This window comes from Scomber scombrus, chromosome 10 (assembly GCF_963691925.1).
Source record: "Scomber scombrus chromosome 10, fScoSco1.1, whole genome shotgun sequence".
NCBI classification, from domain to species: domain Eukaryota; kingdom Metazoa; phylum Chordata; class Actinopteri; order Scombriformes; family Scombridae; genus Scomber; species Scomber scombrus.
The window spans coordinates 32,585,719-32,610,186 of NC_084979.1; the positions used below are offsets into that span (position 1 = coordinate 32,585,719).

General features: G+C 40.1%; 2 protein-coding genes across 3 annotated transcripts; one reads left to right on the forward strand and one right to left on the reverse strand.

Moving 5' to 3' along the window:
• Positions 1-441: 441 nt before the first annotated feature.
• LOC133988125 (deoxyribonuclease gamma-like) lies at positions 442-13,744 on the reverse strand. Its single transcript, XM_062427676.1, has 10 exons — positions 13,721-13,744; positions 6,839-7,007; positions 6,525-6,613; positions 5,797-5,808; positions 3,299-3,385; positions 2,853-2,950; positions 2,481-2,593; positions 1,553-1,710; positions 1,244-1,340; positions 442-1,092 (listed from the first exon to the last, which is right to left on the reverse strand). The coding sequence occupies exons 2-10, from the start codon at positions 6,998-7,000 to the stop codon at positions 961-963; spliced, it is 948 nt and encodes a 315-aa protein (XP_062283660.1). The 5' UTR covers positions 7,001-7,007; positions 13,721-13,744; the 3' UTR covers positions 442-960.
• A 2,285-nt stretch (positions 13,745-16,029) lies between these two features.
• snx21 (sorting nexin family member 21) lies at positions 16,030-24,020 on the forward strand. Of its 2 annotated transcripts, none has more exons than XM_062427579.1 (6): positions 16,030-16,485; positions 18,154-18,497; positions 20,706-20,902; positions 20,977-21,118; positions 21,437-21,602; positions 23,098-24,020. In XM_062427579.1, exons 2-6 carry the CDS (start codon positions 18,176-18,178, stop codon positions 23,582-23,584), a joined length of 1,314 nt encoding a protein of 437 aa, XP_062283563.1. In that variant the 5' UTR covers positions 16,030-16,485; positions 18,154-18,175; the 3' UTR covers positions 23,585-24,020. The 2 variants fall into 2 exon arrangements, with proteins under 2 accessions (XP_062283563.1, XP_062283564.1); XM_062427580.1 differs by having other exon boundaries at positions 16,030-16,196; positions 18,169-18,497.
• Positions 24,021-24,468: the final 448 nt, after the last annotated feature.

Consider the following 24,468-nt stretch of genomic DNA (forward strand, 5'->3'; position numbering starts at 1 on the left):
TATATATATATTTATTATATATATTTATTATTCTGAATCTATTTAAAACATCTTTGTTCAGACTTCTCTCAGCACAGGTTCCTCTCTGTCCTCCAGCTGTTCCTGAAGCTCTTTACATAAAGATCTGCTTCATTAATGAGCCCTACTCTGATTGGCTGCAGGTGTGCCCCTCCCCCTCTCCACCCTCAGCCAATCAGAGTAGGGCTGAAGGAATGCAGCATGTTTACCTGCAGTCATGTGAGCAGCTGTGAGGCAGAGACTGAACCCTCAGACATCTAAATAAAAACAACAGACTTCATCTTAAGAATTTTTATTTCACCATTAAAATGTTTACTGAATATTACAAAAAACACACAAATGATAAATGTCTCCAAACATTTCTGACAAATATTTACATCTGTACATTATTCTGAAAGGACGAACAGGAAGAGGACAAAGAGAAAAAGTTATAAATGTTATTAAAACTGAATCTGGAGTATTTACATTCATAACCTCCAGCAGACAGACGGCTTGTTCCTGATGTTTAAAACACTTTTATTTTATAAAGAGTCCTCACAACATCATCATCAGCTTGAGATGAACTCCTGAGTGTTTACGGTCAGTTTGACCTAAAAAGAAAGTAAATAATAAATCAAGGTGCATTTACTTTACCTGAGCTTACAGCCTGTAGAAGATGCTGCTTTGTCTTTGGTAAGAACTTGAAATATAAAATTATTATTATCACTTATAAACCTGCAAAAATAAACAGTAATAAACCAGAAAGTCTTTAAATTCTTGTATTTGGCATCTTGTGAATGATGGAGATTTAAATCATTGTGTGCTTCTCCTCCATGTTTCACAGTTTATTAAATGTTTGTTATATTCGGGGGAAAAAGTGGAATTGCTCCTTTAATTCCATCTCATATAAACTATTAAATGAACCAATCAGAGGAGCCGTGAGAGTCAGACTGAACCAGACGATCACAGAGCGGACAGGAAGGACGAGACGATCACAGAGACGCTGAGCAGGATCAGGAGGGGCGTGGCCTGGAGGAAAGGGGCGGAGCTCTTCAGTCTCACCTCCACAGGTAAGTGATCGCTCACCTGCAACACCTGAAACACACACAGCACAGTTTATGTGTGTAACGTGTGTGTAAAGTGTGTAGCGTGTGTAAAACGTGTGTGTCAAGTGTGTAGCGTGTGTAAAACGTGTGTGTCAAGTGTGTGTAATGTGTGTAACGTTCCAGCTGTGTCACAGTCGTACCTTAGACCTCGTTATTTTGAACTCTTTGGCAACGTTGAAGACTTTTGCAGAGTACGGAACGATCGCCTTCACGAAGGACTTTCCATGTACCACGATCCTGACACAGACACACACGCACACACACAGAAAATACACACACTAGTTAATATATGATGTTCAAACATTCAAAAATATTCATTCAAACATGAAAAAACGTCCCACGCCTCTCCATTACATCACCTCCACACACACAGAGACACACACACACACACACACACACACACACACACACACACAGAGAGAGACAGACACGCACACACACACACACACCTGTCATATGCACAGCTGGTCTCATCAGAGACCGTGGTGTCCAGTCTGTCTCCGATCAGCCAGGAAAACTTTGAACCGCTGAACAGTCTGATGCTTTTCTTACTGTGTCGGGTCACGTAGGCGCAGCCGGCGTGGAAGTCTCCTAAAAACATCACATTCTACACACACACACACAGACACACACAGACACACACACACACACGCTGAGCATTAGTGTCTACCAGGCAGCCTCCCAGCAGACTACAGAGAAGAACAGGACACTTTATGTATGAACACGAGGAATCATTACACACACATAAACACACTGACTGTTGGTTTAAGTACAAAATAAAACATTTCAGGTGCATGCTGGGAAAAATAAAAACAGGGATTCTACTTATATGGGCATCAGGAGGAGCAAGAGGCGCCCTCCTGAACCTGTGAACCAATCAACCTGTCAATCACGACGTAGCCACGCCCTAATGCATACCCTGCTTTATCGTCACATATAAAATCAGGGAGGCCAAAATGTCCCAAATGAACATCATACTGCATTGAAGAAGGCTTTAAACTAGCCATTGAGACCATAAACACATTTTGAAAACGTTTACTGAGGTTAGAAATCAAGTGAGAAGTTGGTGAATTCTCCATTGACTTGTATAGAGACGGAAGTCCTTTTGACACCAAAACGGTCGCCCCCTGGTGGCCTTTTGATAGAATGCAGTTTTAAGTTACTTCCGCGTTGGCCTCATTTCAGAGGACCAGAACTCCCCGCCTGGTCAACAGGTAAACACTAAGAGGGAATTTACTGCTAAAAAGACTGATGCTACAAAAAGAACTACTACTACTATTACTAAAAGTACTACTCCATGTACTTTCCCACTCAGTAGATGTGTCAGATATTGATGTGACTAACTGCTGAAGCTGAATAGATCTCTCTCTCCCTCACCGTGTTGTTCCACTTCTTGCTGACGTCCTCGAAGACGTCGACTAGTCGGTCGATCTCCTGCGCGGCTCTGCTGGGTTCACTGTGCAGAGGAACCAGAATGAAGTCTTTGATCGCTGTGAGAATCAGTCAGAGCAGAATGATGTTTGTTAATTTGATGCTTCTGTATTTAAATCCTGATTATGAACACTGAATATGCACATGGACACAATAACATGAACACCTATATACAATGATTCTCAGGTCATTTTTAAACCTGTAAACACTGTTCAGGACCAATTTGACCCATTTTTTGCATTTGAGAGCAGTAAAAACAACCTAAACACTTTTAATAAATGAACCTGAATAAACCGACATTATTTAGTTTCCACTGACCAGTTTTTTTGCTTTTGAATCGAACCACAAACGGCCCTCTGACGAAAAAGTCTTTGTTCTGGTACTGATACTGATCCACCACGCTCACCTTCTTGGTCCTGTTTGGAGAGGAAGACGAGGAGGAGGAAGAGGAAGAAGAGAGCTTCAGAACAACGAGTCATATGCTGGTAAATCCAGAGTGTAGCTGATCCTTCACAGAAGAGATTATGAGGTAAAAAAAAAAACCACAAAAAGCAAAGATCTAAAATGTTTAAGTTCTGATTTTCTGCTCATATCGAACTCGGACCTGAACACAAATGGAGTCACATTAAAGGGACATTCCACAACTTTTCCACGTCTTTATTCTGCAGCAGTCTGACAAACTAACGAGAATAAAAACCAAATGTCACATCTTGTCAGCAGAGTTTCTGGCCTAAAAACAGCAGGATTGGATCTCAGTGTCTCACCTGTAGATGAAGACGTATTTCTGCAGGTCAGCGTCAGAGGTTCCCAAACTCTTACTGGACACCGCCTTGAAGTTATCGTCCTCGTACCTCAACACAGACAAAGAAGCTGCTGATTACTGAAACTGTAGAAATGCAGCGACTCGTCTCACAGCTGACAGAAAACAGTGTACACGCTCCCTAAAACACAGCGGCTCAATTTTCTTTATTAGTAACACCTGATCAATCTCATGCAGTCCAAAAAACATCAAATTCTACTTTTATGAAGCTCGTATATTCTCATTTTCTGCTGACATCATCAGAAAGATGATAACTGTTTGTTATTGAGGTGATGTGAGGAAAGCTGAAACTGTCATCCTCTCTGAGCCACGGACTGTACAACACCACAGCTCCCAGTACCTCCCAATACCTCCCAGTACCTCCCATTATAAACATAAACATGCGGTACACTGGTTTATGCCTTCAGACCAAACACACAGAGATTAATAAACATGCATCTGTTAATAAAGAGGAGCTTTAATACCAAGCAGCCAAACACCAAACACACAACCTGCACCTTTAATCATCAGATTGATCCAGAGAGACGTCAGCAGGAAGAGAGCAGCCGTCTGCCTCACGACGATACGATCGAGGTTAAATTATGACGATATCATCGAATCATAGACTGTATATAAGAAAAGGACGTAACTACTTATATGGGCATCAGGAGGAGCATGAGGCGCCCTCCTGAACCTGTGAACCAATCAACCTGTCAATCACCACGTAGCCACGCCCTAATGCATACCCTGCTTTATCGTCACATATAAAATCAGGGAGGCCAAAATGTCCCAAATGAACATCATACTGCATTGAAGAAGGCTTTAAACTAGCGATTGAGACCATAAACACATTTTGAAAACGTTTACTGAGGTTAGAAATCAAGTGAGAAGTTGGTGAATTCTCCATTGACTTGTATAGAGACGGAAGTCCTTTTGACACCAAACCGGTCGCCCCCTGGTGGCCTTTTGATAGAATGCAGTTTCAAGTTACTTCCACGTTGGCCTCATTTCAAAGGACCGGAACTCCCCGCCTGGATCAAGGTTAAATTATGACAATATGATCGATCATTTATCATTCTTTTGTGGTTACACCATTTGACATTTTCAGGAGCATTCAGTATTACTTTTGGTAAAAAATGGTGCAAATGTCATTTCAAATGATATAAAACCAACAAAAATACTAAATGTACATTTTAACAAACCTGATGCTGCTTTTAAAACTAGTTTAACTGATTTATTAATTCATCATCTTACCAACACTTATTATTACTGAGCCATGTGTCTTAATTTCAGTATTTACTCATTTAAATACTGTATAATTATAAAAGCGACTGATGACTCCTACAGTCTTCGCTCCACCCGACGGCAGGATGTGTGAATCATGTTTGGCTTTTTTAAACACTGCACGACTCAAATAACCGGATCTGTGGCGGGAAATCTAACAACCAAACACTGTTCCCAGACTGGCTGAATTTATATTAACCTTCATGTTGTCCTCCCGGGTCAAATTGACCCCGTCTGTTTTGACTGTTCCTTCTTTCCTCCCTTCCTACCTTCCGTCTGTCCTTCCTCCCTTCCTCCTTATCTCTCTCGTTCCTTCTTTCCTCCCCCCTTCCTTCCTTCCTTCCTTTCTTACCTCCCTTCCTTCTTTCCTTTCCTCCCTTCCTTCCTTCCTTTCCTTCCTCGCTTCCTTCTTGCCTTCCTCTTTTCCTTTCTCCCTCCTTCTCTCTTTCTTTCCTCCCCCCTACCTTCCTTCCTTCCTTCTTTCCTCTGTTTTTCCTTCCTTCCTTTCTTATTTCCCTTCCTTCTTTCCTTCCTCCCTTCTTTCCTTCCTTCATCCTCCCTTCCTTCCTTCCTTCTGTCCTTCCTCCCTTCCTCCTTATCTCTCTCTTTCCTTCTTTCCTCCCCCCTTCCTTCCTTCCTTCCTTCCTTTCTTACCTCCCTTCCTTCTTTCCTTTCCTCCCTTCCTTCCTTCCTTTCCTTCCTCGCTTCCTTCTTGCCTTCCTCTTTTCCTTTCTCCCTCCTTCTCTCTTTCTTTCCTTCTTTCCTCCCCCCTACCTTCCTTCCTTCCTTCTTTCCTCTGTTTTTCCTTCCTTCCTTTCTTATTTCCCTTCCTTCTTTCCTTCCTCCCTTCTTTCCTTCCTTCATCCTCCCTTCCTTCCTTCCTTCCTTCCTTGACACGAGGACAACAGGAGGGTTAAATAGTTTTTTAAAATTTTGTGTTAAACAGTCACATAAATTAAATGAAGATTAGAAACATAAAGTCAGGATTAAAGTCAGGTGGGATATTTAATTGATTCAGCTGACATGTTGCACTATTGTGATCATCCCATATTAGGTGATTGATACTAAATGATTTCAGGCATCAGGATTATCAGGATTAGTACAGATTGTGATTAAAGGTGATTGTGATGATTGATTTTGATTAGATGTTGTTTCACATGCTGGTAAAAAGCTCCGTACCTGTCAGTTCCCCTGCAGGAGACAGACAGCACAACATAAAGTTAGTCTGTCACTTTATAGTAGGTGAAGTTTTATCAGCATTCAAATAGTGAAAACATAAAATAGAGACGTCACATCTGATCCAAAATACTCTTTAACACAGAAATATTTCAGCTGTTCTCTTTAAACAGCTTCAACATGAACGATTATGAACAATATGAAGACTCATTCAATTTACTGTCAAAAACATCTTCACAGAAAATAACTTGTTCTCTTTAAACAGCTTCAATATGAACGATTATGAGGAAATAAATCCATGTTTTATGTTGTCATGGCAACAAAGAGGAAAAAGCTATGAAATGATTTTTAAATAACATTTTCTTTGTGTGACCTACAAAGGGTTAAACATACCAATAATAGACACTACAAGCAAAGATCCTGCAGGTTTAAACTGTAAAGTGTGTTTGTTTTTTATTGATATATAATCTAATTATAACTATAATAACTTAATTTTTGTGATTGATTTTCTTCTAACGAGCTGCCGCCTCTTATCAGTTGTGTGATGGTGCAGAACGCCGCCGAACTGCTCAGATCAAACATAGCAGCAGAACTATTGAGTCTGTTAAAGTCTGAGACTGTTTCAGCTTGTTTAAGTTAGTTTCTGTGCTTTCAGATCATGTTTGTAGTGTTTTGTCGCTTTATAAAATAAAATAAATGAAAGTGTTTGACATACAGACGGAGCTTCATACCTGTCGAGAGAAGACACCAGAGTTTTGATGGCTGAACCGCTCGGATCTCTCACATCCTGCAGGAGACAGATATCACAACGAGCCACGATCTACACACAGAAACACACACACACACACACACACACACACACACACACAGTCAGAGTTTTTCAAAATTTTGCTGCTGTGATTATTAAAAAAGTAAAATTGTCTTTTGTGTGTATGTGTGTGTGTATATGTGTGTGTGTGTATATGTGTGTGTGTATATGTGTGTGTGTGTGTGTGTGTGTATATGTGTGTGTGTGTGTGTGTGTGTGTATATGTGTGTGTGTTACCTTCATCAAAGTGTGCATCACTCTGTAGTCTGCAGCTTTCCCGCTGTCGAACTTCTGAACGTTGTACGCACAGATCCTGAACTCTGAATCCGTCGCTGCTCCGAGCGAGACGAAGAAGAAGAAGATGAGAGAGAGAGGAAGAAGAGGAGAGCGCCGCCTCATGATTGGACTGTGGAGAAAAATAAAAGAACCACACATGAAACCACACAGAGACTAACGGAGAGGACTCAAAGGATAATAAAACTTATTTATACAGAAATCCAAGTTACAAAGAGTTTCACAAGGCAGCAAAATAAAAGAAAAACATCAACTAAGTTCTGTGTGTGAAGTGAAACACTGAGGTTGATTTTCTAATAGTCAAATGTCACAGATAAGAAAATACATCATTGATCATAGCAGAATGAAATACATAAAAACCAAACAGGAACTTACAGAAGTTAGAGCGATGACCCCAAAAGGCTTTTAGACACAGTTAGAGTCCGACCCATACTGGATTTATGGGGTTAATCTTATATACTGAATACACAATGTAAATATACGATGACAGCCTGACAAGAGCCACAGAGACTCACGGAGAAGCAGGAACGACCAATCAAACAGAAGTAAGAAACTGTAATTTAGTTTTTAATCACCAAACTCTCTATGAACACTCAGCCAGTCAGAAAGGGAAGTAAGACATTAGCTAACAGTGTGTGACCTGTTTTATTTAGTTGTGTTTGTTACGTTCTTCATTTATTTACTGTTTGACATCTAATGGACAAGCTCATGAAAAACCTAAATTACACCAATTAATTTCAAAAACTAATAACAATAATGATAATAATGATTAAATGTACAATAACTGTCAGTAATGAGTCAACAGTATGGCGTCTGAATGCTCCTCCTGACCTACGCTGTGTGTTTAATCTCAGCTGGACTCGACAGCAGTGACTCAGTGACCCTTCAGAATAAAATGACACCAATAAATACTACAATCAGGAAGAGTGATGTCATACTGATGTCACGCTGATGTCATCTGTGTGAGGTTTTTAATAAGAGAGAAACTAACTAAACATAAACCTCACTGAACCTGCAGCTCACAAAGGAGAATGATTAACACTTCCTGCAGTGTGTGTGTGTGTCTGTGTGTGTGTGTGTGTGTGTGTGTGTGTGTGTGTGTGTGTGTGTGTTTAACTGACTTTTTACAGCCAATAAATTACACATTAACTTTGCCTCGTTTGCTTCCTGCAGAAGAAAACGGACAGCCGTGTGACTGTCTGATGATGATGATGATGAAGATGAGGATTAGTGTCAACATGTCCAGACCTGAGGCACTGAACCACAGAGAGGAGTCCTCAATGCCTGAGATGTTGCCATAACCCAGCTGCAGTGGGTCACATGTTTCGGTTGGACAAATCTCTGAACAGCTTTTGGGCCGAAACGTTGGAAGCTGAATCTCACATCGGTGTTACTGTGGATCCTGATCCTGTAATCGCTTCTCTTCAGGACAACACCCTCAGAAGAACTATTCACTACTTAACAGTCAAATGCCATAGTGTTTGTAACACTGATGACACAGAGGCTCATTCTTATGCAGTGGAAGAAAAACCTCCCTTATTTAAACAATGGGAGTGTTTTCTATGATTCCACTGGAGAAGCTGAAGTATTACTGGTTTTAACAGACGACATCACATCACCCCAATCCTCGCTTCTCTTCACTGGCTCCCTGTCCATTTTGGAATTGATTTTAAGATTTTACTGATCACTTTTAAAGCACGTCTGGGTCTGGCTCCAAGCTATAAAACAGACATGTTGACTCCGTATGAGCCTTAGATCCTCGGGTGGGGCCTTTTTGCCATCAGGGCCCCTCAGCTTTGGGACAACCTGCCCGAGGAAATAAGGCTGACACATTCAGTATCTTCTTTTAAATCATTACTCAAAACTCATTTCTACAGACTAGCTTTTATGTGATGTCATCTGCTTGTTTGTTCATTTTGCATATTGCTACTGTCTTTTATTTAATTTTATTTTTACTTTGTCTTATTTATTTTATATAATTTTATATTCTTATTATCTCCAACTGTATTCATTGTCCCTCTACTCTAATCTGGTCAATGCCAGTCTTGTTACCTCTCTCTGTGTTGTGTGTCTTGCTTTGTATTTTACTGATTTTGCCTTTTGCCAAAGCACTTTGTGAACTTTGTTTTTTAAAAAGGTGCTATATAAATAAAGCTATTATTATTATTATTATTATAATCGTAGCCGTCATAAAGATAGATTTATTCTAACCTGGACTCCCTTCATACCATTTGTTGAGAACCTTTCTTTCACTTAACAGTCTAGCATAACAAGAATTCAAGCGCTGATGATCAAATACGACTGAAACAAACCAGTTTACAACATTTTATAGACCACATATGAAGAAAAGTGTCCTGACGTCCTGCTACGATAAAAACAGACCTGATGGATCCTGATGTCCTGCAACTAAACCAGGATGGACACATGAAATCATAAAGTTCAGCTCCACAAATTAAAAACTGTTTTGTTATAAATCAGCTGTCAGTCAGTCTCAAGGTTTGTATCATACACACAAACACTGAATAAAGCCTCTCCAGGTCTGACACTCTCACACTGAAGCCTTTAAAGCAGCTCTCTTCATTTTCAACTAAACTTCTGTCAACGCAGGATTTCACAGATATGTCGAGCAGCTAAAGTTGCCTCATTTTAAACAGAGGACTGAAACTTTAGAAATGTAGAGAGAGAGACGCTGTGAGGAGGAGATCTGTGGCAGCAGGTATGTTTACACTCATTCACACTGAGTTAGTCCAGAGAAACACATCAGCGATACAGAGACTAACATGTTGGCGGTGCATCAGATAATGAGATCTGCAGAGCTGATCTATAAGTCTGATTGATGGAGACATTTGTTGAATAAAGTTTGATGACATTAAAGTCAGAGCTGCACAGCGTCCTCAGTGCTTCTTTGACAGAAACTCGATTCTAACCACAGACGCTTTATTAAGCTGTTATTGACAGCAGCAGCAGCAGCCTGGTTGCTTCACACTAACACTGTCAGTTGTTCAGTCAGTCCAGCAGTGTGTTAGTTTCAGGCCTAAAGGCTCTTTTCGGCCCCTCCCAGGCCTGCAGGTGGTCTGACCGGTAAAGTGACTCCTGCTGAAAGCTCTGACACTTAAACACACCCTCAACACACTGAGTGACTCTGCACAGCCGCCTGCTGCCGTACACAACTACCTTTAAGGACTGACTTTAAGAAGAGAGCAGAAATAACATGAGTCATAGATTTAATCCTTCATAATCTTTCTTTTATTTTTTTTATTTATGAATGATGCACTGACTGGTGAGCACTTTAAAATGTCATTGTACTTGTGACAATGACAATAAAGATCTATTCTATTCCATCACTAATAATTAATCATTTTTAATAATTAACAGACCCTCCAGCAGAGCTCTGAACACACAGAGGACGACTGAGAGCCGACAATTTGGTTCAATAAGACAAACAACTGGTGGCGCTGATTCTTTTACACTCCAGACAAAAGTAAAAACTTAAGATGTTTTGAGTTCATATTTTTTAGCTTCCACTCAGAGATCACTGAGTGGCTCCATATTTCTGTTTCTCTTCATAGTAGAATTGCACAAAGTAATGCCGTCATTCCTTAAACATTGTTGACATTATAAGGACTGGAAATGGACTCAAAGATGGCGCCTTTTCAATTTGCTCACATAGTCTCCTCATCATCGCTCCACACAGATCTGATGATTCATGAATATCATCATTTATTCACTCAGTCTGTTTGAATTTGATCCTCACAGCTGCTGTTATACCTCAGACAGCAGGAGAAACGTTTCTTTCATGTAAATGTGAATCAAGACAAGCAGATGCATGTTGTGTTTTGTCCTCTATAAATAAATAACCAACACTCCTTTAGATATGCAGGGTGACTGAGTACTGATCAGATTTTAATGATTAAACCAGAAAATCTCTCCAGTTAGAAGATTTGTTTCCAAGGAAGAACCTGACAGTTTAGATCCTGATCAGGAGTGTTGTCCTCTGACTCTGATGTGTCAGAAGGAAAGATTCAAACAAAGTTACCTCTCACCTTGTAGGAGAAGAAAAGAATGACGAAAGCTGCGGTGAGTCATCTAAAACTAAATCAGAAAGCTGTATGACGACTGATCAGACACCAAAAACCATGAAGAGGAATCAACAAGTCTCACAGCAGCCTCTGTATTTACCCTCTGCAGGCCACCATGTTAGATAATCTGTATAAAATACATTAAATCCCTGAATCCACAGGTGTCAGCCAGTGACTGGAATGATGTACTGGTTCATAAAGGTTTGATACGATGTTAAATACCATCACATGACATAAATGCGTCGCCTGTCAGAGACTTTATTCCACATATATGGTGGTTCCCAGTGTTCCCAGTGTGTGTTAAACCAGCAGTCAGGTGTCCATATGAACAGTGAAAGAGGTTTTCCTCTCTGTAATCATTCCTCCTGTTCATACTGACTATTAAAAGATCTTCATTTAAAGTAGCTGATCAGCTTCTATTGAGCTTCATCAGTCAGATAGAGTTATTATATCAATGATATCTGACACATTTACTGTCTTTTTAGCATCAGATTACCTCTTAGTGTTTCCCTGTTGAGCTGTGGTGGAAGTATAGTAACAAAAAGACGTTGGTAGTAAAAACACTGTAACGTTGAAACATAGAAGATGAAGATTTGACTGAAGCTTCATTTTAGCTTCAGATCAACTTTTAAATCCATGTTTCCACAGAAGGAGGACTGTGGGTTTAGTCCTCCATCACTTCCATTGTAAACATTATGAAGGGATCTTCTAATGGTCAGTATGAACAGGAGGAATCATTACAGTAAACATGATGAAGGGATCTTCTAATGGTCAGTATGAACAGGAGGAATCATTACAGTAAACATGATGAAGGGATCTTCTAATGGTCAGTATGAACAGGAGGGATCATTGCAGCAAGAAAAACAGGTTACATGTTCATTTGGAAAACTGACTGTTGGGTTAATACCTGGGTGTGTCGGACACTATGAGCAGTTTCACAAATCAATCATCAGGACAGATTTATAGTAATATTAGATTCATTTTTTTAGGTTTTTTTTTGTCAGATATTTGCTGATGATTATTTTATATTTAAAAAGTTTCTCAGCTGATAAACAGGAGAAAATAATCAGGATAAAACCTTCCATCATTTTATACATGTGGAATTAAAGACAGTGTTAAATGGATGAGCGACATTAGATGGACCAATGAAAGAGCCAAGAAGTAAGAAAAGAAGGAGATAACACAATGGATTTTAGCAATGCAAGTATCCTGAAGAATTACGCAGCATTTTAACATTATGCAGAAGTGTGGCGAGGCGGACAGTAACGGTGTGGGGACTGTATCCGACTTTCATCTGGGAAATCAAAGTTTGAGTCCAGCCCAACTCAACATTTCATATTTGCTTTTCTTTTTTTTCTTTTTTTACCATAAGCAGCTATTTTTTGTCCAAACCTTCACTGTAGTTTATTTACTGTATTCATGATCGTTCCCTAAACATAATCATATCTACAATTATGAATGTTGGTATTGGATATAATCTAGGGTTTTCCTGAAACAGCCAATATCAACATTTTATCTGGTGACAGGGTATGTAATTTTATATCATGATGTAGTAACATTTACAGAAAATACACTCAGTTGATTCAGTTTTTTTTAGGTCCAATCACCTTAAATTAAACTATTTAGTATAATATGATGCAAGAAATTCCTCCTTCATGACAGTTCAGGTTCAGATTGTGGTGAAACTGTTTTAAAGGTGCTGAGTCAACCTAACGGTGCTGCTGTTGAATCACAACCAACATTTTTCACTTGTTTAATTTCCTGCCAATTTAAAGACAAAACTATCCTTTGATTAAATGAGAAATCAATTAGTAGATGAATTGATTATATCAATAATCATTACTTGTCTTTAACCCTCAGGTCAATTTTGACTGGGAAGCACAACAGGTGTTAACTCAAAAATGAGCTATAGTTTCATTACTTTGCATCAAACATCAGAAATTCGGTATGAAAACCATAATTTTCTGTTTAACTAAATATTCTATATTACACAAAATGTCTTTTTGTGAGCCCACACTGCTGAAAAACTGACAAATAAGTGAGTTATTGTAGCTCTAAAGCAGATAGGACCTGTCATAGTTGATATTTTAGTTTTTTCACCACTGTTAAAACATATTTTCTGAGTCTTTGGCTCAGTTTTATTTAAATGAGGCCTATTGACCATAATTTCAACAAAAAAAGAAGTTTAAAACCATGTGGTGATAAGTTGGCTAAAAAAGGTCTAACACAGAATTGGGTGATAATTTATACCTTATGCTTTATCAACTAACAAACCAAACCAGGAGGACAAAAGTTGCAGGAAGACAACAGGAGAGTTGATCTGAAATACATTGAGTCACTGCTGAGAATGACGCCTGACAAACACTGACAGCTAAGTTTTTTACTGTGTTTATATTTCACTTCATTTAAATAAACAATGATGCGAATGAAGGTTTGAATCAGCTTCAAACAGAGTAACTGATACTAATACTGATAGAAAATATGTAAATGTGCTGGAACAGAGAGAAAATGAGCGACTGAGGCAGGTGAATAAAACTCGACACGCAGCACACACACCTTAACCTGTGACACAAACACACCTTAACCTGTGACACAAACTCTCCACTCAGGCTTCAGATCCATCTCTACAAACTTTTCAAACCTTCACACACAGAATCAAAAATACAACTTTCAAACACACTGAACAGACCAGCAGCTATTACTGGTTTAGTCCCAGTTTAGTCCAGTTTTGTAGTGGTTTTCTTACCTGTTCAGGTGAGCAGAGGGTCTGTTCATGTTTGCTGCAGGGTGGAGGAGCTCAGTCTGCTGCTGGTGTCACTTTACACTCCTCCTGCTCCTCCTGCTGCTCCTCCTCCTGCTCCTCCTCCTTCTTCTTCTTCGTTGTGTTTATTGGCTGATCACAAACTTCAGCTGTGTATCGCCACCTGCTGTATCAGAGTATGCAGATTCCTCCACAGGAGGATGGGGATAATACTTATGATATAAATAATTATAGACAGTTCAAATATTTTAGGTCTCAGTGTTTCTAACAGTTGGATGAATTCTTGTCTGTCTGTCTTCTTGTTGGAGAGAAATTAGTAAAGTCCTCTCCTTTATTTAACATTGTGTGAATCTTTGCGTGTTTGACTCCTTTCCTCAGCAGAACTTTCTTCAGTCAGATGTTAGAATAAAGTAAGATTGAGAAGCTCTCTGTTTTTAACAACTTTACAGTTTCAGCATTTTTAGCTCCTTTCTCTCTCAGCTCTGACTTGACCAACACCAGATATTAAGCTCCTCATTTCAACAGCTGCACTGTGCAATATGTGACTTTACTTTTTCTCCATGAATTGTTCCAAAATCTTTCTGTTGTTCTTCATCCATTGCAAATATTAACTAGTGGTCTTCTCTTGTTTAAGAACTTCATCTCAGTTGCTTTTGTGACTTTTATTGAAGTGTCAGCCAATCTTTGCTCACCTCAATGATTACTCTCATTACTCATTATTGTCATTATTGTTCTGTGCTATCTTAATTATAGACCTACTGTTTGAGGCTTTGTCTGAGATGTTACTCTTTCGACAGTGTCATGAGAGTCCTCACTTGATCTGCTGGATCATTCAAAGTTTGCCTTTTCCCTCCTTTTCTGGTTGTTGACCTGTTGCCAGTCTGCTCCACTATAACCCCAGTCATGTTAAATGGTGAATGGACATCAGTTATATAGAGCTTTTCAATTCTTATCAAACCATTTATAGATTTAAAACCAGTGAAGGGAGAAATCTGAACTCTACCCTTCTCTCTTTCACCTTCCTGGTTATTCCAGGTGAGCCACGTCCCTTGGCCATGCTGCATTCATGGCCTGTGGGAAAGAGGAGACATACTTTAAATTCTTCTTCTTCTTAATAAAACTGGAAACAGTTGTCAGCAAAACTTCTATATCACATAATGCTGCTTTTGTGTTGTATTGGAACAAACGGAGGAACAGCATGACGTCTCACTGCTCAACATTTTCTCACAGACATTAAATTCCAGTTTAGACTTGCCCTGATCCACCATATTTCATAATCTTTATAAAAGATCTGTGTATTTATAACTCTGCAGCTGTTTTTTGGTGTCTGGTTTCAGGTTTTTAACCAGGCTCAGGTTATAGGTTCAGATGATATGTGACATCATGTTTTACATTAAAATAAATATAACTTTAGTTTTTAAATTAGACTGTAATGCAACAACTTCAGAGTCAGTGGTGGGAAGTAACTCAGTACTGTCTTTTAGTGCAGTTTTGAGGTAGTGTATTTCCATCTGATGCTACTTTATATTTTCACTCAACTACATTTTCTGGATGTTCAGAATTTAAATTTTACATCTTGAATTTTCAGTCTAAATATAAAAACCCTAAAATAAAAATCTAATGGAAATAAAGTGTTTTAGAAACTGGACAACTTGAAAATGCCAAAAAATTAAATTTAGACCACATAAATGCAAAAAAATGTTTTTTTAAAGTCAGATATCTCAGTGCAGTAATGCAGTGGTATTTAAATGTCATCATGTAATATTCAGTAGTGATTATATTTCTAAATATACTACAGTATTATAACTGTACCACAGTATTATAATTATACCACAATATTATTATAATGTACTACAGCATTATTAAAATTTACTGTGGTATTTTTATAATACTGTAGTACATTATAATAATACAGTACAGTACTACAGTTAGTATCATAATTCACAGTATTATTATAATTTAATTTGGTCTCAGGCGGACTCAGCTCTCCGGGCCGCCTCCTGCTGGCCGGGGTGGGGTACTGCAGCTCTCCGGGCCTCCCCCTGCTGGCCGGGCCGCGGTACTGCAGCTCTCCGGGCCGCCCCCTGCTGGCCGGGGCGGGATACTGCAGCTCTCCGGGCCTCCCCCTGCTGGCCGGGGCGGGGTACTGCAGCTCTCCGGGCCTCCCCCTGCTGGCCGTGGCGTAGTACTGCAGCTCTCCGGGCCTCCCCCTGCTGGCCGGGGCGGGGTACTGCAGCTCTCCGGGCCTCCCCCTGCTGGCCGGGGCGGGGTACTGCAGCTCTCCGGGCCGGCTCCTCTTCTCCTCGGCTCCTCCCGCAGGCTGCAGCCGGGGAAGCGTCCAGGAGTCGGGACATACGGACCGGACAGTCAGCCGGAGGTCCAACCGCCGGAGCTGCAGGCCGATACCGCACCGAGCCGACATGGAGCACCGGGAGCCGGGACAGTGAGCCGGAGCTCCGGGGTGAGTTAATCCACAACTCGGAGGATAAATCAACAACAAACCGACTAAACTAACTTGTTAGCTTGTCTGCTAACGGACCCTGCCTTTGCTCAGCGCTCCGGACACTAACTGGCTTTAAACTGTTTAGTTTAGTTTAAGGTTTAAAGTTTGTAACGTTGCGGAGCTGCGATGGATCAACAGGAGCAGGACAGATAGCAGCAAGCCGTGGATGAGTGGTGCAAACCGGGAGAGATAGCTTCCTGTGGTCGGTAACGTTAAAACCGACTGACGGTGAACCGGAGACACACCTGTAAATAAACCTATATAAACTTATATATACCTATATAAACTTATATATACCTATATATACTATACCTATACATATATATACATATACATATATATATATATATATATACCTGGAGATAGTATCCAGTCTGAGAAGTAACTGAGTACATTTACTCAAGTAATATACTGAAGTACAGTTTGAGGTACTTGTACTTTACTGTAGTATTTCCATGTGATGCTACTTTCTACATTTTAGTTACTTTTCAAATGAAGACACTGATAATAATCTAATGATGTCATATATAATAATATATCAGAGGACCAAACCACTACTTTACTGTAATACTGCATACTACATCACTCATAATACTGCAGTACTTTACTGTAATACTGCATACTACATCACTATAATACTGCAGTACTTTTACTGTAATACTGCATACTACATCACTATAATACTGCAGTACTTTTACTGTAATACTGCATACTACATCACTCATAATACTGCAGTACTTTTACTGTAATACTACATACTACATCACTATAATACTGCAGTACTTTTACTGCAATACTGCATACTACATCACTCATAATACTGCAGTACTTTTACTGTAATACTGCAGTAAATGATCTGAGTACTTCTTCATCACCACTTCAGTACAGCAGTAAGTTTTCTGTACACTAACAGCTCTTAAACATAATAACAACAGTTTTTAATAGTCTTATAATATTTAACTCTGTATGATAGTGATTTTTAACCTTCTTATCAACACAAATTACGTCTTTTTCTTCCCTGACTTCATTTCCTTCAGTCAGTTATTGTGTGTTTAATCTTGTCAACAAATCATTACTACAGGACTCAGTTTTTAGCCTGCGGTGCTTCAGATTTGTTTGGACAGTGTTGCTGTGAGCTGGAGGGAAGATCCACTCAGCTGATCACTTCCAGATGTTTGTCTTCTTACACAAAGACACCTGATGTGTTGAAAGCAGTGAGTGTAGATCCTGAATAAGCAGCAGCCTGAAGCCTCGCTGACTGCTGCATTATTAATACGTGACATGATTTCCACTCTGAGATGCTTCAGGCTGTGAACCTGCTGCTGGTTCTCATGCTTCAGAGGAAGTACTCTGATCATTTACTGCAGTACAAGTACAAATACTAGGATTTAGAAATACTTCACTACAGGTAAAAGTCCTGCAGGAAAAGTACTGCAGTATTATGAGCGATGTAGTATGCAGTATTACAGTAAAAGTACTGCAGTATTATAGTGATGTAGTATGTAGTATTACAGTAAAAGTACTGCAGTATTATGAGTGATGTAGTATGCAGTATTACAGTAAAAGTACTGCAGTATTATGAGCGATGTAGTATGCAGTATTACAGTAAAAGTACTGCAGTATTATAGTGATGTAGTATGCAGTATTACAGTAAAAGTACTGCAGTATTATGAGCGATGTAGTATGCAGTATTACAGTAAAAGTACTGCAGTATTATGAGTGATGTAGTATGCAGTATTACAGTAAAAGTACTGCAGTATTATGAGTGATGTAGTATGCAGTATTACAGTAAAAGTACTGCAGTATTATAGTGATGTAGTATGCAGTATTGCAGTAAAAGTACTGCAGTATTATGAGCGATGTAGTATGCAGTATTACAGTAAAAGTACAAATGTACTTCCTGTCCTCTCCTCAGCCCCCCCCCCCTCAGTGATGTCATGGCGTCCCGGCTGTTGGACCGTTTGAAGCGCTCGCTGTTTAAAGATGGTCAGGGGGCGGGACCTGAACAGGAAGTCAGTGGCGGACAGGAAGAGGAGGAGGAGGTGATCGAGGACCGCTGGGAGGCGGAGCTGGAGGAGGAGGAGGAGTGTGTGACGGACAGGCTCGGGGGAACGCTGTGCTTCGACAGCACAGGAGGAGGAGCAGGAGGAGGAGGAGGAGCAGGAGGAGCAGAGGATGGAGCGGAGGGAGACGGGTCGGGGATGGACAGCGACTCTGACTTCCTGGGAGAGTCGATGGAGGAGGGGCTCAGCAGCACCGGTGAGGAGGAGCTCTGATCTATAAAACCTCTAAAACATTAACGATTAGTCAGTTAATCATTAACTAATTATAACTGATTCATTGTTTAAAGCAGTTTTTGAGCAAATATGACATTTAATGTTTCCAGCATCATAAATGAGAGAATTTGCTGATTTTTACTTTATTTAAAATGTTTACTTAAATACAGGTCAGACTAATAAGGTTTGGCAAGTTGTGCAACTTAAAAATATCTTATAAAACTAGTTTTAAAAGCAGCATCAGGTTTGTTAAAATGTACATTTAGTATTTTTGTTGGTTTTATATCATTTGAAATGACATTTGCACCATTTTTTTTACCAAAAGTAAGACTGAATGCTCCTGAAAATGTCAAATGGTGTAACCACAAAAGAATGATACATATTACATATTTTATCACCTACAGTGTATTTAAGTGGACTTATACTAATAATGACTTCATTTAAAACATGTAAATGTTTCCTGATCTCCATGGTAACCAGAGTAAATGTAATATTTAGAACAATAGTATTCCATTACCTTTATTTAATATAAAGTTATAATGTAAGATCATAACAAACTAGTTGATATGGTGTTTTATTGACTATTTACTGTTTTTAAGCAAGTTGAATTATTTGGTACAAAGTTTTTATGGTTACACCACTTAGACATTTTTGCCATAATCCTCTAATATATTCTCTCTAAATGGATTAAAAGCAGAAATTTGATGCTGGGTCCACAAAAAAAGAATGTGTGAAGTTATTCATACGTTCATTTTCACATTTTAACCCTTTACATTTAAAATAAACCACATGGAGACTAAACCTCATTGACCTTTTCATACTGCTGGTAGGACAGAACAAATCTTTATATTTAGTCGTACTCATCATCAGTTGATGAACGCTTCCTGTTCACGAGGACTTGAGCCTTAGTGTGATGAAAGTGTGAATAAGAGACGTTTGGTTCTCACACCAAGAGTGAAAAACAGAAGTGAGAGCAGAGCGTCAGGTCCTGAGCTCAGATATGATGTTTGAGACTCTGCAGGTTTCAGAGGAAGTGAAAATGTGACTGTTAGGTGTTTAAACAAGCAGCTTCTTATGATCCGGCTCATAACCCATCCTGTCTGCTCCACGTTTACTGTGTGTGTTGCACTTAGGTCACATGATCAAACACTTTGAATTTCTCAATGAAACGGAGGGAAAACCAAATGTTTGCACACGTTTTTAGTTAAGTTGTCGTAGCAACAGGGCTGAATATCGGTACCTGATACCTTTAAGATAAAGTAGCATGGAAACGTCTCCCATCACCTGCAGTCGATGCTTTTTGTACCCAGAGCTGATCTGTTTGCTGTGACCCACATGCTGATTTTGAGTGTTTTGTATTTAATAAAATGAAGACTTTGCTGCTTAACACACACTGGGAACACTGGGGATACTGGGGATACTGGGAAGAAAGATATAGACTTCACTTTCAATGTAATAAAGATTTGAATAAATGTCGGCTTGTGTTTAGTTTAGATTTGAATAATTTAAATTAACAGTAATGATCGGTTTCTCACCTGTCTGTCCTCTCACCTGTCTGTCTCTCACCTGTCTGTCCTCTCACCTGTCTGTCCTCTCACCTGTCTGTCTCTCACCTGTCTGTCCTCTCACCTGTCTGTCCTCTCACCTGTCCTCTCACCTGTTCATCCTCTCACCTGTCTGTCTCTCACCTGTCTGTCCTCTCACCTGTCTGTCCTCTCACCCGTCCTCTCACCTGTTCATCCTCTCACCTGTCTGTCTCTCACCTGTCTGTCTCTCACCTGTCTGTCCTCTCACCTGTCCTCTCACCTGTCTGTCTCTCACCTGTCTGTCCTCTCACCTGTCTGTCCTCTCACCTGTCTGTTCTCTCACCTGTCCTCTCACCTGTCCTCTCACCTGTCTGTCTCTCACCTGTCCTCCTCTCACCTGTCCTCTCACCTGTCTGTCCTCTCACCTGTCCTCTCACCTGTCCTCTCACCTGTCCTCTCACCTGTCTGTCTCTCACCTGTCTGTCCTCTCACCTGTCCTCTCACCTGTCCTCTCACCTGTCCTCTCACCTGTCTGTTCTCTCACCTGTCTGTTCTCTCACCTGTCCTCTCACCTGTCCTCTCACCTGTCCTCTCACCTGTCCTCTCACCTGTCCTCTCACCTGTCTGTCTCTCACCTGTCCTCCTCTGACCTGTCTGTCTCTCAGACACCAGTCCAGTGGGCCCGTCCCCGGTCGGCCCGTCCTCGTCCTCTCTGCTGACTCGGCAGCTTCAGGACAGCTGGAGGAGCCTGCGTGCGCTCGGTGGAGGAAGTCCCGCCCCCGCTGGTCGGCGGCTGACGGACAGTTTGATGTTCGAGGTGACGGACGCCAGCGTGGTGCAGGACGGCTCCTCCAAATACGTGGTGAGTTCAAACACCCACACAGGAAGTCAGTAAAAACCAGTGCTGGTGACGAACAGGTGAGTTTGTCTCTGCAGCTCTACACCGTCCATGTGATCCAATCCGGCGGCAGCGACAAGACTCCCGCCATCATCACCCGCCGATACTCCGACTTCCAGCGCCTCCACGCCACACTGCGCCGTAACCACGGAGACCAGATGGAGCGCGTCTGTTTCCCACGTAAGTACAGTTCATGTCCATTAATCAGAGCCCAGATGATGAGCTGCAGCTATCAATCAGTTTCTGTTGATTATCTTTTTAAGTTTTTGGTCCATAAAATGAAACGTGTTTCCAAAAGTTCAACCTGATGTCCTCAAATGTCTCACAGATCTTCACTTTTCTGTCACAGAGACGAAACATAAAATATTACCACTGAAGAAGCAGAATCACAGAATTTAGACTCAAAACAATGAATCAATGATCAGACTAATTGGTTGTTAATCAATAGCTGTTGCCGTTTCCTGTTAACCGCATCACTTCCTGTCTGAATCCCGGCAGGAAAGAAGCTGCGTCGGAACTTCACGGCCGAGACGATCGCCAAGCGGAGCCGAGCGTTCGAGCAGTACCTGTCTCACCTGTGCTCTCTGTCGGGCCTGCGGGGGGCGCTGTGCGTCCGACACTTCTTCTACCTGAGCGACCTGCAGACGGGTCGGCTGCTCATCAGGTGACTGCAGATCAATTATATTCAGGTTTATATGGAGTCCAACATCATTAGACAACTAATTACATTTCAGTCAGATGAACTTAAAGCTGCAGCTTCTTCATTCTGACTGATTCTCAACATTCAGTCACATTTGAATCATAAAAAGAGGAAACTAACAAAAGGTTTTAGAGTTGTGTGTTTATTGTCCTCGTCCTCGGGGCGGCTGTGGCTCAGGAGGTAGAGCGGTCGTCCACCAATTGGAAGATTGGCGGTTCGATTCCCGGCTCCTCCAGTCCACATGTCGATGTGTCCTTGGGCAAGACACTTAACCCCAAATTGCTCCCGTTGCTGTGCCAACGGTGTATGAATGTGTATGAATGATTAGCTTCCCCTGATGTGCAGGTTGGCACCCTGCGTGGTAGCTCCTGCCATCAGTGTATGAATGTGTGTGAATGGGGTAAATGAAATGTATTGTAAAGCGCTTTGAGTGGTCGAAAAGACTAGAAAGGCGCTATATAAGTACAGGCCATTTACCATTTACAGGCCATTTATTGTCAAAGCAGAAGTTGTTTTATTCAGACAAACTTCTTTATATCTGGGTCAGTGAGGTGTTTTAGTGTTCATGAGGTTTAGTTTAAATTTAAAGGGTTAAAATGATAAAATAAACGTATGAATAACTTGCACACATTCTTTTTTTCTGGACCCAGCATCAAATTTCTGCTTTTAATCCATTTAGAGAGAATATATTAGAGGATTATGGTAAAAATGTCTAAGTGGTGTAACCATAAAAACTTTGTACCAAATAATTCAACTTGCTTAAAAACAGTAAATTGTCAATAAAACACCATATCAACTAGTTTGTTATGATCTTACATTATAACTTTATATTAAATAAAGGTAATGGAATACAATTGTTCTACATATTACATTTACTCTGGGTTACCATGGAGATCAGGAAACATTTACATGTTTTAAATGAAGTCATTATTAGTATAAGTCCACTTATTTGTCCCTAACCCAAATATATAGTCTGAGCTTTTCATTGTTACAGGGAACTAACCTGTTGAACTGAAAAGCTTCTCCTTCCTTTTTACATGAAGTACTATAAACCTGATCCACCTGTTCTCTTTCTCATTTAAATGAGTTTCATGAATTGGTGCAGTTAAGCGATATTAATACTGATTACCTTCACGTTGGTGTTTTTATTTAATTGCTACAGTAATTTGAAATATGTTTTATATGTCTCAGTAATAATAAGAGTTGGTAAGATGATGAATTCATAAATCAGTTAAACTAGATTTAAAAGCAGCATCAGGTTTGTTAAAATGTACATTTAGTATTTTTGTTGGTTTTATATCATTTGAAATCACATTTGCACCATTTTTTACCAAAAGAAAGACTGAATGCTCCTGAAAATGTCAAATGGTGTAACCACAAAAGAATGATAAATATTACATATTTTAGCACCTACAGTGTATTTAAGCTGCTTCTGCTTCTGTTCTTTGCCTTATTTGAGGGTGGGACGCTACCAGGAGGCTTTGGGTCCGCTGCTCAACGCCAAGAGACTGCAACACAAACTGGGCTGGGCGTGTTACTATGGCGACCAGGCTCAGACCCCGCCCCTGGCCTCCTCCCATTGGTTCTTCACTCTGGTGGGGCTGTCGTGCTGTTTCCAGGAGGTGGATCAGCTGGAGGAGGCTCGGGACCACTGCGACCTCGCCCTGCGCGTCCTGACCCCCCCCTCGCCGCCAGAGACTGACAGCGGCACGGACGACCAGCCCCCCCCGTCTGACCCCGTCCCCCCGTCCGACACGCCGCACCCCCTCCTGCTGCCGCTGCTGCGGGCGACGGTCCGGCTGGCGTGGCAGACGGGCAAAGACAAGCGGCAGTGGGAAGGACTGCTGCAGCAGCTGGAGGAGCAGAGGGGGGGGCTCGATAACCAGCCCACCTTAAAAGAGTTCCTGGTTAAACACAACCTGCAGGAGGAGGGGGGGGACGCATAGACACACACACACACACACACATGCATGCACACGCACACGCTGCAGAGTACAATCACTCACACACACTCAGAGAATACAGCTGAAATATTTAGAGAGAAAAAATCAGTCAGAAAAGAAAAAGTCTAAATATTTCACAGTAAAGTCAACATTTCATTATAAAGTAAAATCTGAATTACAGTTTACAGAATTATTATAAAAACTCAATGATTATTTCAAGATTAAAGTTTTAACATTTCAGTTAAAGTTTCACAGAAGGGAAAAAAATCAACTGTAATATTTGTAGAAAAAACATTTCAAGAAAAAGTGTCAAATATTTATAAATATTAATAATATTTCAGACCAAGTTTTTTCAGTTTTATGAGAAGTCAGAATATCACAATAAAAGTTGTAATATTTCACATTAAGTCAGTATTTAACATAAAGTAATATTACAGAATTACAGTAAAAATATAATGTAATGAGAAAAAGGTCTAATATTACAACAGAAAAATCTCTTATTACAAAAGTCCAAATATTTCATAAATATAAAATTTTCACAGGAAGTCAGAATTTAGAGGTAAAAATGACGTTTTAAGAAAAAGTAAAAAGAGAAAATATATAATGTAATATTTCGAGAAAAACATTAACATTACAGAAGTACTATTAAAAAATAAAAACATAATGTAATGAGAATATTTCAAGATTAAATTTCTAATATTACAACAGAAAAATATAATGAAAAATATCTTCTTACAAAAGTCCAAAAATTTCAAGAATCAAGTTTAAACTTCTTAATAAAACTTTTCACAGGAAGGAAAAAAATAATCATGTTAATATTTAATGAATAAAGAAAGTCGGGATCTGATTGGTCGAAGCAGATCAGCTGACAAGTTAAAAAAAAAAAA